At 45.0% G+C, this 14546-nt stretch overlaps 2 protein-coding genes across 2 annotated transcripts in view; one reads left to right on the top strand and one right to left on the bottom strand.

The window, feature by feature from the left end:
• LOC147676817 (uncharacterized) overlaps positions 1-14546 on the bottom strand; it is a 184590-nt gene that overhangs the window by 151939 nt on the left and 18105 nt on the right. The window lies entirely within an intron of this gene.
• LOC147676818 (uncharacterized) lies at positions 140-4211 on the top strand. Its single transcript, XM_086946520.1, has 2 exons — positions 140-614; positions 3433-4211. Exons 1-2 carry the CDS (start codon positions 140-142, stop codon positions 4209-4211), a joined length of 1254 nt encoding a protein of 417 aa, XP_086802646.1.

The raw sequence follows: 14546 nt of genomic DNA, 5'->3' as shown, positions 1-14546 counted from the left end.
AAAAGTCACGTAACTTTTTTTGCGACACGCAACGCCATTGCGGCGCCGGCGCAACACTCTAAAGTGCGGGATGCGTTAAAAGGCAGCTGGATACGTGACGCTAATTGCTGTTGCGATAGCTGTGGATCACAGAAGAGAAATGGAACAAGCACATACCAGCAGCCAGGACCCCCAGGAAACTCCTGCAAGCAAAAGTCCAGAGGCACAGGCTGACGCCAAACGTAAACGCAAGTCTAATTTTAGCCATGAGGAGAATGAAATCCTGGTGGCAGAGGTCACCAGGTACCAGCATCAGCTGTTCATCAATTCAAAGTTGCCCCATGGCAAAAAGGAGGCAATCTGGAAGCAAATTGTTCTCAAAATAAACAGTGTAGGACAGGCCAAAAGGACAGTCATTGACTGTAAAAAAAGGTGGCATGATTACAAGCGCCGCACCAAAGAAAAACTAGCGGCAAACCGCAAGGCAGCCTTAGCAACAGGAGGAGGCAGCCCAGCAGACCAGGAGGACCTCGACGAACTAGAGGAGCAAGTGGCACAAGTCATCCCGGAAGAAATAGTAATAGGAATTTCCGGTCAGGACAGTGTCACAAGAGAAACGACAGAACACACAACAAGTAAGTACAAATAAGTGTGCATATCCCTGTGACGGGTGATGGTGTCAATAGCAGCTATAAATGTTCTCACTCCCACGATAGTTCAAGTATTATTTTAAACAATGACAATGACTACAATAGTCAGTCACACTAATGCGTAAATGCATATGTAAATGAGAATTCATTAATGTCATCTCATTGTTATCGTAGCGCTTACTGCGTGATTGTTAATTGGCTGTGTTTTCATTTGCCCATTGCTGCCTTCAATTCATTGTGCCTCATAACATTGTTTGCATAGTGTTTCACTGCAAGACTGGTCATCATTAATTATTGATCTGTGCACTGCTTGCTTTGCCTACTACAATTTATTTAGTGCCTGGTTGTGCTGGTGACACTGTCCATTTAATAGTGATTGTCTGGTTGCCCTACAATCTTGTCCTGTTTCAGTTTTTGCTTGCTGCCATTGAGTTGTATGTTTGTTGTGCCTCCCAGCCCGGCTCTCCAACCCGCTCCCGCATCCCAGCTGCTCCCCGCTTGCTATGCACCCCAGCACCATCCACTTATGTCACAACAGCCTACGCGCAGGGTACACGTGCAGTATAAGCGCCCTATGTGTGCTGAAGGTGTGCCAAAGGTAAGCCTGTCTACACCCGTCTGCACCTTGACTGTGCCCAGCGCCAGACCCCCCTGTCCCCTCTAAAACCCACTCCATCTGCATCACGTATGATGCTGCTATCCTCTCTGCATGGAACTCCGGCCGTCTCACAGACAGCTACCAAGCCACACCAGGACTCACCCATGGACCCTTCACCTGCCACTCCTGCAAGTTGAACAGCATCAGGACCCACACCAAATCCTCACACTTCAAACTGAGCTCCATAACTAATCACCTGAAGTGTATCATGCTGAACACCTGCTCAGTTCAGACACATGCAACTGAACTTTGGAACCTACTCAACACCACATTGCCAGACATTGCGGGGCAGATTAATGTTAACTGGCGCATCCCCAGGGATGCACCAGTTAACATGTGCCACAGTGCGCCACTGCTCCGCCACCCATGGTGCGCTGCATTTATGATGCGGCGCACCATGGTGCAAGTTAGTGAAGATGCTTGACGCATCTATTGGCGTACGGGCGGCATATTGCAGGAGTCATGTCGCAAGTGTGACCTGACTCCCACAATGCACAGGAGCCAGCTCTTCAATGCATGGTGTGTCACCCTTGCGCCTGTTTCAAGCAGGTGTAAGGAATTGATGTACAAAGTGACAGAGTGAAATCTCATCGATTTTACTCAGCCACTTTTAGGAGGCGTTCCATGCCCAGGAATGCCCCCCCCCCCCCCCCCCCCCTGTGCAGGAACGCCTCCTCATGGCGCAGGGCTTTCCAACGTGACGCATCTCCTAGATGCATCACGTTGTAAATAGGGCGCATTGTTTGTGCCGCCGTTGCATCACATTAGGTGACGCAATTGCGGCGCAAGGAGGCGCACGGGCCTCATAAATCTGCACCACAATTTATTACAGAAACCTGGATGAAGGGACGTCAGTGCCCAACATGACCATAGCCATCACAAACGGCTAATAAATCATCCAAAAGGATTGCTGACATACATAACACCTTTGGGAATCAGTCCACCCCACCCACCTGCAAACAGAAACACCCACCAACAACCTATTCGCCTGGAACACCATCACCACTTAAGGCACCATCCACCTGATGATGATAGCCAACGAACCATTGTCCACACCACATCATCAACTAAGCACACTCCATTATCGTGCACCATCTCCGAGATGTCATCAACTGCTCCCTCAACTCTGCTAGCTTCATGGAATTTTGTAAACATGTGGAATTCAGCACCCTCCTGAAGAAACCCACAGCAGACAACACAGAAGTTAAGAGTTACCGCCCCATTCCACTCCTCCCTTTCCCTGCCAAAGTCATTGAGCAAACCGTCAACAGTCAGCTCCCACATTGGGTTTGGGTCTACCTCAATGGCTCACAGCACTTTTCAGCAACAACCCTGCACCACACCATCCCATGTTGGATTCAAAATGTCAGACGAGCTTTGCTACCATGAGTATTGAATTATTCTGTGAATAATTAATTTTGGTATGTCATTGTGTTCTATGTGTGTACAATGATATGATATGCACACTGCAATTGCTCATGAAAGATCATGCACTCAGTACTGTAGACCAGATATCTTCCTCAGACTTTGTGTCTGTATGGCCATGGCATTTGTTGCATCAGTGTCAACTGTCATTTGTTGTGTATTTGGGGCCTGGGTAGTTAATTTTGAACTACACCCAATGTCAGTTACCTTGTCATCATTGTAGGTTGACTCATACAATCATTCATAAAATGGTAGTGACATAAGAGATTGTGTTCAATAATGGCATACAATATGTTGGAAATGTGTATTGTACTCAGTCATTGCTTGAATGCAATGTAATGAATAATGTGTACAAAGCAGTCTGTCTGTCACTCTCAATTGTAGACTATTGTAAATCCAGTCTTGACAAAAAATATTCCAACAATATCTCAAACAAACAGTGTGTCCTTTGCTTGTGATAGGCAGGCATACAAAAAACATGACATGAAGAGGGTGTGTGAGACTGTGAGTGAGTACCTGTACCCATGGGCTGCAATGTAGATAATGTCTACAATTAGGCATATCAATTCTATGTATTGGAAGTAGACAAACACCCTGTATTCACACAACCAATTTACTATAGCAGTGTTGACCAATGAGTGCACACGTCATTGCTCTGATAAAACATTTCTACAATTAAACATCCCAACACTACTAACACATGTGCACATTTTTTCCTAGTGGATGCTGCATCAACTGCACAACAACTGGATGACAACATTGTCTCGGATGATATGGAAGAAAATCCTCCTAACATTCACACTGACACACATGAGGTGGAAAGAAGCATCATACGGTCCCCCACACCCCCTCCACAGTCTGACAACGATGTGGTTGCTGCTGAAGGTGAAACTTTAACACCAACACCACCTGTACCGTCCACAACAAACATTATTAATGAGTGGCAGAACACACAACGAGAGTTCCAAAGTTCTGCTGTAAGTGTTCAGCGGGAACTCCTCAGTGAGCTACATGTGGCATTGCCAAGTATCGCTACCATCCTGCAAACCATACTACAAAGTATCAATCCAGATTTGGCAAACATTGGCACAGATGAAGGCACTTCCACACAAACACCAGGATTATCACAATCTCTGGGAAACATTTCTAAGATCATGAGTGAGAGGCATGTTCAAATGCCACCACAAAATGCAAGCAGGGAAATAGCCCAGCACCTGCAAGATATTGCGAACCAAATGAGAGACATGCAGCAACGTCAAGACCTCTTCCTGTCATCCATGACAGCTTTTCATGCAGACTTGCTGACGGTCATCAAAAACCAGCAAATTTTGCTGAATGAACAAAGGGATAATGTAACCTCGAGGGAACATGTGTACACTCAAACATCCTCTGCCATTGCTGCTGGAAGCAGTAGCACACCATGCCCTGCAGTTACTCAACAAAGTGAAGACTCAGAGGATGAATTTTCCATAAAAATACAAAGGAAGAGAGGACTGTAAACTACTATTGCACACAGGTGTCCCAGGACAACACACTAAACATTTCACTGAGGAGAACAATGTCTGACATTACACACCTGTCTTACAAAAAATGTGTCACAACTCAATGTTCAGGCATGAAACACTCAAGCAATACACATTCTGAAATTAAGAATGTGTAAATCACAATCTCATCCCTCAAATAAAATGTTGTTTGATAAACACAGTCAAACTTGTCAACAAGTTCTTCATGACCACCTGTGTGTCCATAACACTGTTCAATTGTGTCAAGTGTGTAACATGTAATGATTGTACTGTGTACATTTTTGGATGAGAAAAGTACACACGTGGAACAGAAATAGAAATATTTGCAAAAGTGATTACACTGTGATAATAATCTTGTAATGTCAAACTTTAGGGTGACATAATTTGGTAAAAAATATAATTATTTAATAATGTACAGCTGGGTATTGCAAACACTCCTTTGCAAACACATCAATTGGGCCATAAAGAAGTGCATGTTGCATTCATGTGCCCTACCCTGTGGTAATGCCACAATATTGGTCATGTGCCTGTGTAGGCACCATAGTCGCATTAGTCATGGTACACTGAGTAGTACATGGAATAAGACAACTACACTAATGTTCACCATCACCACACAAGAAGTGTCACAACTGGCTTTTCACCCAAACCAAACATGCTGTACACTGAAGCACCACCTCTTACACAATGAGATGTGTAGTATGGAAACGTGATCAATGTGCCACTCTCTGTAACCCCTACTGTGCTGCACCATGCAGATGGAATAGCAGGATGAAGATCTAATTGTAAAGCTTGCTTTCTGTGCAATGCATGGGTTAAGTGGAGTCAACACACACAGTAACTCACATGTAATCATACTAAATCAAATACAATATTGCAATGATAATGCTGGACTGACAAGGGCATCATTGGTTGAGGGATGTATGTTTGCAAGTTGTCTCAGTTCATATCTGTGCTGTGTTCAACAGATACATCAAATACACTACACTACCAATGTGAAAGTACGCTGGCATAGTGGACATAGCACTGGAATGGGCAAATTGGTTCTTACCTGCCACAACCTTTCTTGTAATGCATACACTCTTCAACCTCCATGTTTCACTTACTTAAACTCGTTGTGTTACATGGTGCAATTCTCACTACAACAACATTTTCATTACATCAGTAAACATTACCTGCAATGTGTGTCATGTGATGGATGAAAGTATAGTCATACACACTTGTAAGCTTCACTCTGAAATCACTGTGTCCAGGATGCACATTATCTTAGGATTGAATCTTGTAGGTGGTGCAGGGTGGCTCACCGCCGACTGCACCAGGTCAATGCTTCTAAGTCTACATCATTTGATCTAGTTTGATGTCCTAGCCCCTACACTGCTGTAGAGCCATTGTCAGGCCACATATCTGTGAGTATTGCAAGTCTATGCTAGAGAGCTGGTGATCGGCCCCCTACTTCAGCTGGGGATGGCCTCTGAGGACAACTCACTAGATTGCAGATAGTCCATGCTCATGATGTATTTACGAAGATTGACCTGGATACTGCCCACTTAACTCCTCTTGCATATTGTGCCTTACATTCATCAAGATCGGGCATGATTTATTTACACCCGTTACACTGCACGCAATGTATGGCAATTGTTATAAATTGTGGGAGAGACCTATGATGAGGAGAGGATGGCAGTGATACACTTAGTGGGTGTATCAAAAGCCTTCAGTGGTCTCATCTATTCTGAATAATGAGGGTCTTAGAATGTGGGGAGTGTCATCTGAGATGCAAAGACAGGTTGTATTCATTGGCAAGCACAAGGGTGGTGGTTGGGCGGGGGTCTCCTTGTGATATCCAGTGGGGCAGGGTACTAGTCAGGGTTGTTCCTTGTCCACGCTGTTCTTTCCTATTGACATTTAACTGTTGTCACCATGCATATAATATCACTGTATGCTGAGGATCCGTAGATGCATATGATGGATACCGAGTATGCCTTGGAATGGGTGCGTTAGCTACAATCTACCCGAGCTCCACCCCACTGCACAATAGTGAATAACTACAGGGTAAGTGTTGGACATTCCTCTATCACTTTGGCTGAGTGGTGTTTAGGAGGTGGCAGACATGACTTCACAATCTCCCTTCAAATTACAAGAGCAGACCTAAGTGATGTCCCCATATACCTTGGCTCAATGAACTTCTTGCCCTGGTGAGTGAAAGCGGTGACCACATTCCTGGCAATTGTGCCCTGAGGCACCGTATGTATTGTGGGGGACATGGTCAACACTGGCCAGGCGGTAGAGTCTGTGTTTAAAATGCGGGGAGAGACCTCAAGAACATTGTTAGAGGCCATCTGCTTGAACTTGGAATGCATGCAAATAGGTGCATGACATATTCAACAAGATTTGACATCACAGGTATTGCCAGCACATGTACTCACAGATGCAGCTTCAACATAGCAAGAACATAATAATGACATGCACGCAAACATGAAACTTTATCCATTCAATGTGTCAACTTACTCACACTTCTAACACAGTAAATGCAGTACTTAAAACAAGAGATCACAAAGTATGTAAGTAGAAAAATCAAATAAAATTTACTTCTCAAAAACAGTAAAAATATGTACATTACTTAAAATTCACATCTAATCCTAAAATACCTAACCCTATCTAAACTATCTAAACTTAACCTAACCTAACTTATCTTAACCTATCTAACTTACATAACTATGCCCTAACTTACTTAGCCTAAAATTACCTAGCTTGACGCAGGACAAGTAAACATCAGCCCCCACCCCCCTTAACACATAAATGCACAAGAGACATACACATACTTATCCTAAACATAAACTACACACAAATCTAATAAAACCACAAATATATATTTTTTTTTCATTTTTTTATAATTTTTTTAAAACACATATAACACATCTAAGAAAACCCACCCACCCAAATAGAAAAAGTAAAACCCAGCAACTACGTAATTAAAATTAAGAAATAGAAAAATGAAAACTTACTAACTACCTAAACTATCTATCTAAACCTATATAAAATATTAAAAACAAATAACCTTCAACATTTCACTATGAACTAAAAGAAATTGTCCAAACATTGCCAGATATGCTTCAAATCATAGAAATGATGTGGTCCAATGTCAGTTGCACCCTGTTGAGTTTGGTGTCTAATGCCACAATTTTCGCCTCCAAATTATCAACTTTCCTGTCAATGGCAGCCAACATTGTAGCATCAACAGTTGCCGTGCCTCCAGTGGATGATGATGCTTGTGGGGCGGCAGCAGCACCACCTGCATGTGTTGACGGAACATGTGCTTTTACTTTATCTCCACTTTTGCCTTCCGATGACTTAATAACCCAGGTTCGCGCCAACTTCCTTTTCTGGTATTGGCGCCCCGACCAACGAAATGCCTTAGCAACGGCAAGTATATGTCCATACCGAGCTTTCCGGATGCGGAAAGCCCGCTCCTCCGCTGCATTCATGTTATCTGTATGGAAAAAGGGAACATGTGTAAGGCAAGCAGTACATGATGGACATCAGCATGACCTAAGTTGTACAATCAAAAGAGTGAATGGAAAGTGTCATGAAAATAAGACCACCACTCTTGTGATGACACACTGCAAAATTGCCATCTAGCATATACATCCAAAGTCACATGACCACGGGCCACTAGGTGGTGGCCAAGTCTAATGACTGCCATGAAATGACACACCAGCATCTGGCCACATACATACTGTCAAGTATAACAGATGTGCTTGTCTGCTCAAGCGTGGCCTTGGTATCCCACGCTGGTTTATGTAGAACCATCTTGTCTTACCTGTTCATATTGCAAAAGATACTTGTGAGGGTATCATAGCCGCATGCATCCTTGAGTAGAAGGAATGCAAGTTGAGAGGATGGGAGAGATCACATTGGGTGAGGCATGGATACATTGCAATGGAAGAGCACGCTGTCTTAAGTCAAAGGTATATGTGTGACAATATAAAGCACGATACACAGGAGGTGCCCGTAGTTAAGGGTAAAATCCCCATGTTGGATATAATTGTAATCCAATGAAAGGCAAAGCAGATAGGTATGTGTACACACTCATCTCATTTGGATTCATATAGTGGCCGCTGATACACATAGTGGCCAGTTACAGGTTTGGGAAGCAGAGGCACAGGCTTTCTTTAAACACCGTGTACGAGGAGCAGGTGCACTCTCTTGGTAGGGATATTATGGATATGGAAGTCCGGTGCGGTGTAAAAGAAGTGGCCCTGAACAAAACCCCTGTGGGCTGATGGTCTCACCATCAACCTTGACTAGGGTAATGTCAACATTCTTGCACCTCAGATGCCATTGATGTTTATGGGGGCTGGCCAACTGGGGATGCTGCTGTCTACGACTAGGTTAGCTATTACTATCCCTTTCCTCATACAGTGTGAAGTCCAAAGTGAGTTTTGTGGGTACTGTCCCCTAACCATGCTGACCATGGATGATGTGATGACAAATCTCATCCTGTATGCACAAGTATTCACACACCTGTTACACTTGGTACACCCTGATCAGGCTGGTTTCATCCCTACCAGGAATATGGCCGTTAGTCTATGGAAGTTGATATAAATGTTGAACACAGACCATGCGGTGGACTATTGTGCAGAGGACCTTAATTGGATATAGCTAAATCATTACATTGCTCAGAGTGGCGCTACATGTTTGCTGTTAGGAGGGTTTTTGGGCTGGGAGTGGAAATTGTCCACTGGATAGTAAAATTGTATTTGTCAGGCATCCCCACAGTAAAGGTGTGATTATTCATGTCCTCCTAATACCCAGTAGGCCAAGAGGGTTGCCTGCTCTCCCCTCAGTAATTTGCTCTGGCTATCCAAACATGAGCAACTTGTTCTCAATTGTGTAGGGTTGTTTGTGGCCTGAGGCTCTCGGATCACACGTACTTTGTCTCTAAGAATGCGGATGACCTTTTGTTCTTTCACGTGGACGATGGGGAGGCATTGGAGGGGGTGCATGCTTTCAAAAACAGGTTTGAGACATCTCTATTACTGGGGGACACATGTTTACCATACCCAGGAATAACAAAGTGATGTCAATATGGTATGAGTCATGAGAGTGCATCGGAGTAGCATGCATTCTGGTCTACGTTGGTACGGTTGTAGGTGGGACGAGCGGCATTGGTGATGATGGTGGCACTTTCCTGTCTGTTGTCCTAGTACCATACATTGCTGGTGTGCATAGAATTCTGTGATATGTTGACTGTTATTACGGAAACTGGACGTAGAAGGGTGGCGTTGGAGACCCAGATGCAGCACAGGGCAGAGGGGGTAATTGCTGTCCCACATTTTTGTTTGTACTTATTGTCAATTCCATTGAAGGGGCTCACCCACGCAGTGGCCCAGGACTTAATGCAAGCTGAATATAAAATGGAACCAGAGGTGGGACGGCACGTCTCATCCTTAGTGATATTTATCACACAAGATAAGGATGGATTTATTGACTGAGTAAAAAATGACTCCGACACTTTGTAGTAAAAGGTACCATGGCACGATGGGAGTGCAATGCCCTCATGCCCCAGAGGTACCATTGCCCATGTGTACACCACTTTCACATGTGGGCGATTGGTTGGGCCTTGCTACATGGATGGAGATTGGCCTGTAGGGAGTGGTAGACCGGAATAGCAAGGGAGTTGTCCTGTAAATGGACAACGTGCAGGATACCTTTGGGCTGTCACAGGCTCATTACTTAATCCATACGCCCTTGGTTACTGCCATTCAGAGTGATGGTGGGATGGGCCTGTTTCAACCACCAGTGAATGCTGCATGGCAATATGTAAGGATTGGTGTGTGTACGATCAAGGCAGTAACCTCTTCATATAGGCTAATATTTCAGATTGCATAATGTGTGCCCTATGCACATGTTGTGGGATAGAATTTATTTTGTTCACTTACTGTGAGGACATTTACACAATGTAAAAGCATATATTGTAACACAAAATTAATCTGGATACAGCAACATGTCTGTAACATTTCAGAACCCACACTCGCACAACAAAATGGACACGCAAATTCCTGGACTAGGGGTTGGTGTGGGCCAAATGATAAATACGTTTGCTTCAGCAGATCCTGGTGTGGCCCAGTGTCATTACACGGAGGGATGCTGTGCTTACCTGTGCGAGGAGTGACGGTGCGATTTTGATGCAGCATGCACAAAGTATTACACATTGAAAAGGCACTACATGCACTGTGGGCATCTTAAGTTTTGCTAATATCACTGAGGGCCTGATTTATGATGCGGTTGCGCCGTGGTTGCGTCATTTTATTCAACACAACAGCGGCACAAACAATGGGCCCTATTCACAATGTGACACATCTAGGACATGCGTCACTTTGTAAAGCCCTGCGCCATAAGGAGGCGTTCCTGTGCAGGGGGGGGCCTTCCTGCGTAGGAAAGCCTCTTGAAAGTGGCTGATTGAAATATATGAGATTTCACTCAGTCTCTTTCTGGCCAATGCTGCCTCAAAATCCTGCGGCAGCTTGAAGCTGGCGTTGGTCTCGATGCAGCATTGTGTAGATGGGCCACCCCCAAGCCTTGCTGGAGCTGCATTGCGCTTGCGACGCAACTCCAGCAATGCGCCACATTTTCAGCACAGATGTGTCACACATCTGTGGCGTTTGTGGCCCATGGTGCAACGCTATGTTAAAGCGCCTAACCATGGGTGGGGACCTGTGGCGCACTATGGCGCACATTAAGTGGCGCATCCCTGGGGATGCAACAGCGAACATAAATCTCACCCTTACTGATTTGTAGGTGTACGTGTCTTGTAAAACAGTGATTGTGAACAAACGTAGAAAGCCATGTGCTTCCACAGTACACCTGGGGGCAGATTTATGAGTTCTGGCGCATCTCTGCAAATCAGCAGGGATGCTCCAGAACTGATGCGTCACGCAATTCCCTCCATGCGGCACCACAGAAGCTCCGCATTTACAATGCGGTGCACCATGGTGCAAGGAAGGGCAGATGCGTGACGCATCTTGTGGTGTACGGGCGGCGCATTGCTGGAGTAGCGTCGCAAGTGCGACGCAACTCCTGCAATGTACAGAGGCCACCCATACATAACGTGGTGCGTCACTCCTTACGCCTGCTTCAAGCAGGCGTAAGGATTTGACGCAGCAGCATCGTAAAACTGCCTCAGTGAAATCTTGTAGATTTCACTGCATCAGTTTTACGGGGCTTTCCTACGAGGGAACGCCCACCCTGCGACAGAACGCCCACATGAAACCTGACGCAGGTTCCATGTGGCGCAGGGCTTTACAACGTGACACATCTGCCTAGATGCGTCACGTTGTAAATAGGTCGCAGGGATGCGCCACGTTTCTGCGCCTTTGCGTCACGCAACGGCGGCATAAATTTGGCGCAAGTCCGACATAAATCTGCCCCCTGATTTAGAGCTTACACACACTGCAACCCTGGTACCACAGCCTGTAATAATCATTCACACAACACATTCACTAAACACACGTAGTGAGCACTGTGTTCAGCATGCCTTACTGCACAGATGTACGTGTAAAGAATTAGCTTTTTCATGTTGCATTCTGCTCCCTCAGTGTCAAAAAGAAACAGGCATTGACCGTTACTTTGTTCCTAGGGTAATGGGCTGTCTGACACATATGTGCCTTTCATTTTGTCCATGCATGATTCAACTTCTGTCACAAACACTCACAAACTGTTACATTCACTTTGAGGGTGTCAGCAAAGATTTGATACAAGTGGATGCATTGAGCATGCCATAGTTGGGCACATACACAGTGCATCTTGCTCCCACACACATTACTTCAATCTGTAGGAATTAAAACATTTACTCACTGGTTGCATTGGGGTCCTCGAAGCTGTCGATCTCCCCCTGCGTGTATGGCGGCGGACCACCTACAAACAATGTGCAAATATGTACATTAATGCATTGCATTATAAATTCAAAATATTGTAGCGGGCAGATTGTACGGTAACATATGCATGTCATTTATAGTCTTTTACTACCCTTTCATGTGTCCTACAAAATGTAGGTAGGAAATGTACATGGACTCTGGTAATGCATGTTGACCTCCACATGAGTGTACATTGTTTGATCATGTTTGACAACTCACCCCCCCGTGTAAACAGCTCACGTTCTGATGCAAATACCCCTGTGGTCCAGCCCACTTGATCCCATTCCCCATCCCCAGCATCCCGCCTCCCAGCAGCTTTGCCTTCCCAGCTAACATTGTAATGCCATTAGGTGGGTGGCGGAAGGCGCGCATAAGGCAAGCCCATATGCTCATGTCTGGAGGCTGGCCAGCATCAGATTCCATGTACCACGCAAATTCCACAACAGCACACTCCTCAGTGACACAAGCAGCCTCCACATACTCTTGGCATGCCAAAACCACTACACTTTGAAGGACACCCTGAAACGGTCCCACATACCTTGCTTGAACCACACATGCAGGTTCACCTGTGAGCGGACCACCAAATGTCAAAATACTGAACACACACACCTCCACAGCATACTCCACTACACCTGCTCTGCTACATTACACGCTGGTCTGCACTTGGATCTGCAAGACACCTCTGCCCCAGATGTGGCCTTCAAGAGTGACACCTGTTGGAACAACTCCTTGCCCAACAACATTCCTATAGCCATCCCGGATGTATAGAAGATCACCTGCATGGATTGTCCCAATGGAAAACGAAGTTGAATAGGTATTGTAAACAATAATGCCATCACGTTTGTTAGCCATATAGACATCACCCTCCACACTGGCAAACAAATGCACTTGCAGATCCACAACAAAAAGAACCTCACCCTCTGAGGGACACTAATTGACCCACCCCCTGGTTCCCTGGCTTAATGTATGAACTCCATTGCCAACCTTGCAAGCATCCATGCACTTGCCTTCATGGAATACATCATCCTTGTGGACTTCAACTTCCACCTTTACAAGAATTATGACGCCTACCCTGCCACCCGGATACACAACCTACCGAAACTTGGCCTCAGACAACTCCTCACAACATCCATCTACACCCCCATCCACACGCTGGACTACATCTTGCCCACAGGCACTACCTATACTCTTGGCCACATCTGCTACCTGGGTGAATGTTTCCACAATACAATGCAGTCCAGGATGACCAGAATACATATTGCCTAATTGACTGTTTAAAAGTACAGGCATTCCTGTTTGTGATGTATATTTTATTACATTATACTGTAGTTAAATTAGTGAAAGGCAATACATATAATACTATCAGATCATTTAATGAATATAACTAAACATCAGTTCATTTGTTCATCCATGGTGTGCTGCATTGAAAATCATAGGCACCAATGCTGGGTGATCAGCCGCCCTACATACGTGGGGAAGCAATAATGAAGGCCTATTGCCAGTGGTGCATAACTTTTTACCCTTTTCAATGTAAGTCAACAGTGTTGCAAGGTGTGCATGGAAGAGGCCTGTGTTACATCCCTGCTGATATGCAGGGATTCACCTAAATAAGTAAGTGCACCCCTTAATGTCTGTGATACGTCACAATCCTGTGTGAAATGCCAGGAGCCCTGAGGGTTTGACTTCAGCATTACGTCATCCAAGTATCATTTTGAACCCAACTCCACCATTGCTCCACCATGTCATCACAGTATTTTACACACATTGTTAAAAAATGTTGCACCGAGATGCAGCTTACAAAGTGAAAGACAAATGCAGTGGACCAGGGAGGGACATGAGTGTTGGATGTGTGATGATGCTTCCCTGCATATTTCCAAATATGCACCACATCACAGTTATCAACATCTACTGGCATTGGTTGTCTTTTACTAGCCCACTGCACCACAAGTATGTCAGACTTTTCAACGTAGTGGTGGTGCAGAGTGGTTATACATATTTATGAGGAGAGGGACACCCACCCTGCGTGACTTCACCTCTCATTAAAAATACATACCCTTCACACGCAGCACTGTGCGTGGAAGGGGTGTTGCATGGATGTTGCTGTGGATGTTCACAGGCAACACCTTTGGAGGGAGACACATTTACAATTTTTAACAAAATGTTTAAGGTGGAGTGGCGTAGGAATGCTACGCCACACTAGAGGTGGGGTAGCAAGGCACATTGAGAAATGCTTCCATTTCTCCATGTGTGCTCCACTTTCAATGCCTGCTGCATTGCAAAGCACTCATTGAAAGTGGAAAAAGTGAAAACATTTTTGTTGTACTGCATCTTGGCCCTCACTGTACTTACCATTTTCTCCCCATGGCGCAGGCATCCTTGCATCATAGTGCAAGGGTGCCTG

The sequence above is a fragment of the Lissotriton vulgaris genome, chromosome 12, assembly GCF_964263255.1.
Source record: "Lissotriton vulgaris chromosome 12, aLisVul1.2, whole genome shotgun sequence".
Classification (NCBI taxonomy): domain Eukaryota; kingdom Metazoa; phylum Chordata; class Amphibia; order Caudata; family Salamandridae; genus Lissotriton; species Lissotriton vulgaris.
The sequence above is the reverse complement of the archived record's forward strand: the minus strand, read 5'-3'. Positions and strand labels throughout refer to the sequence as shown.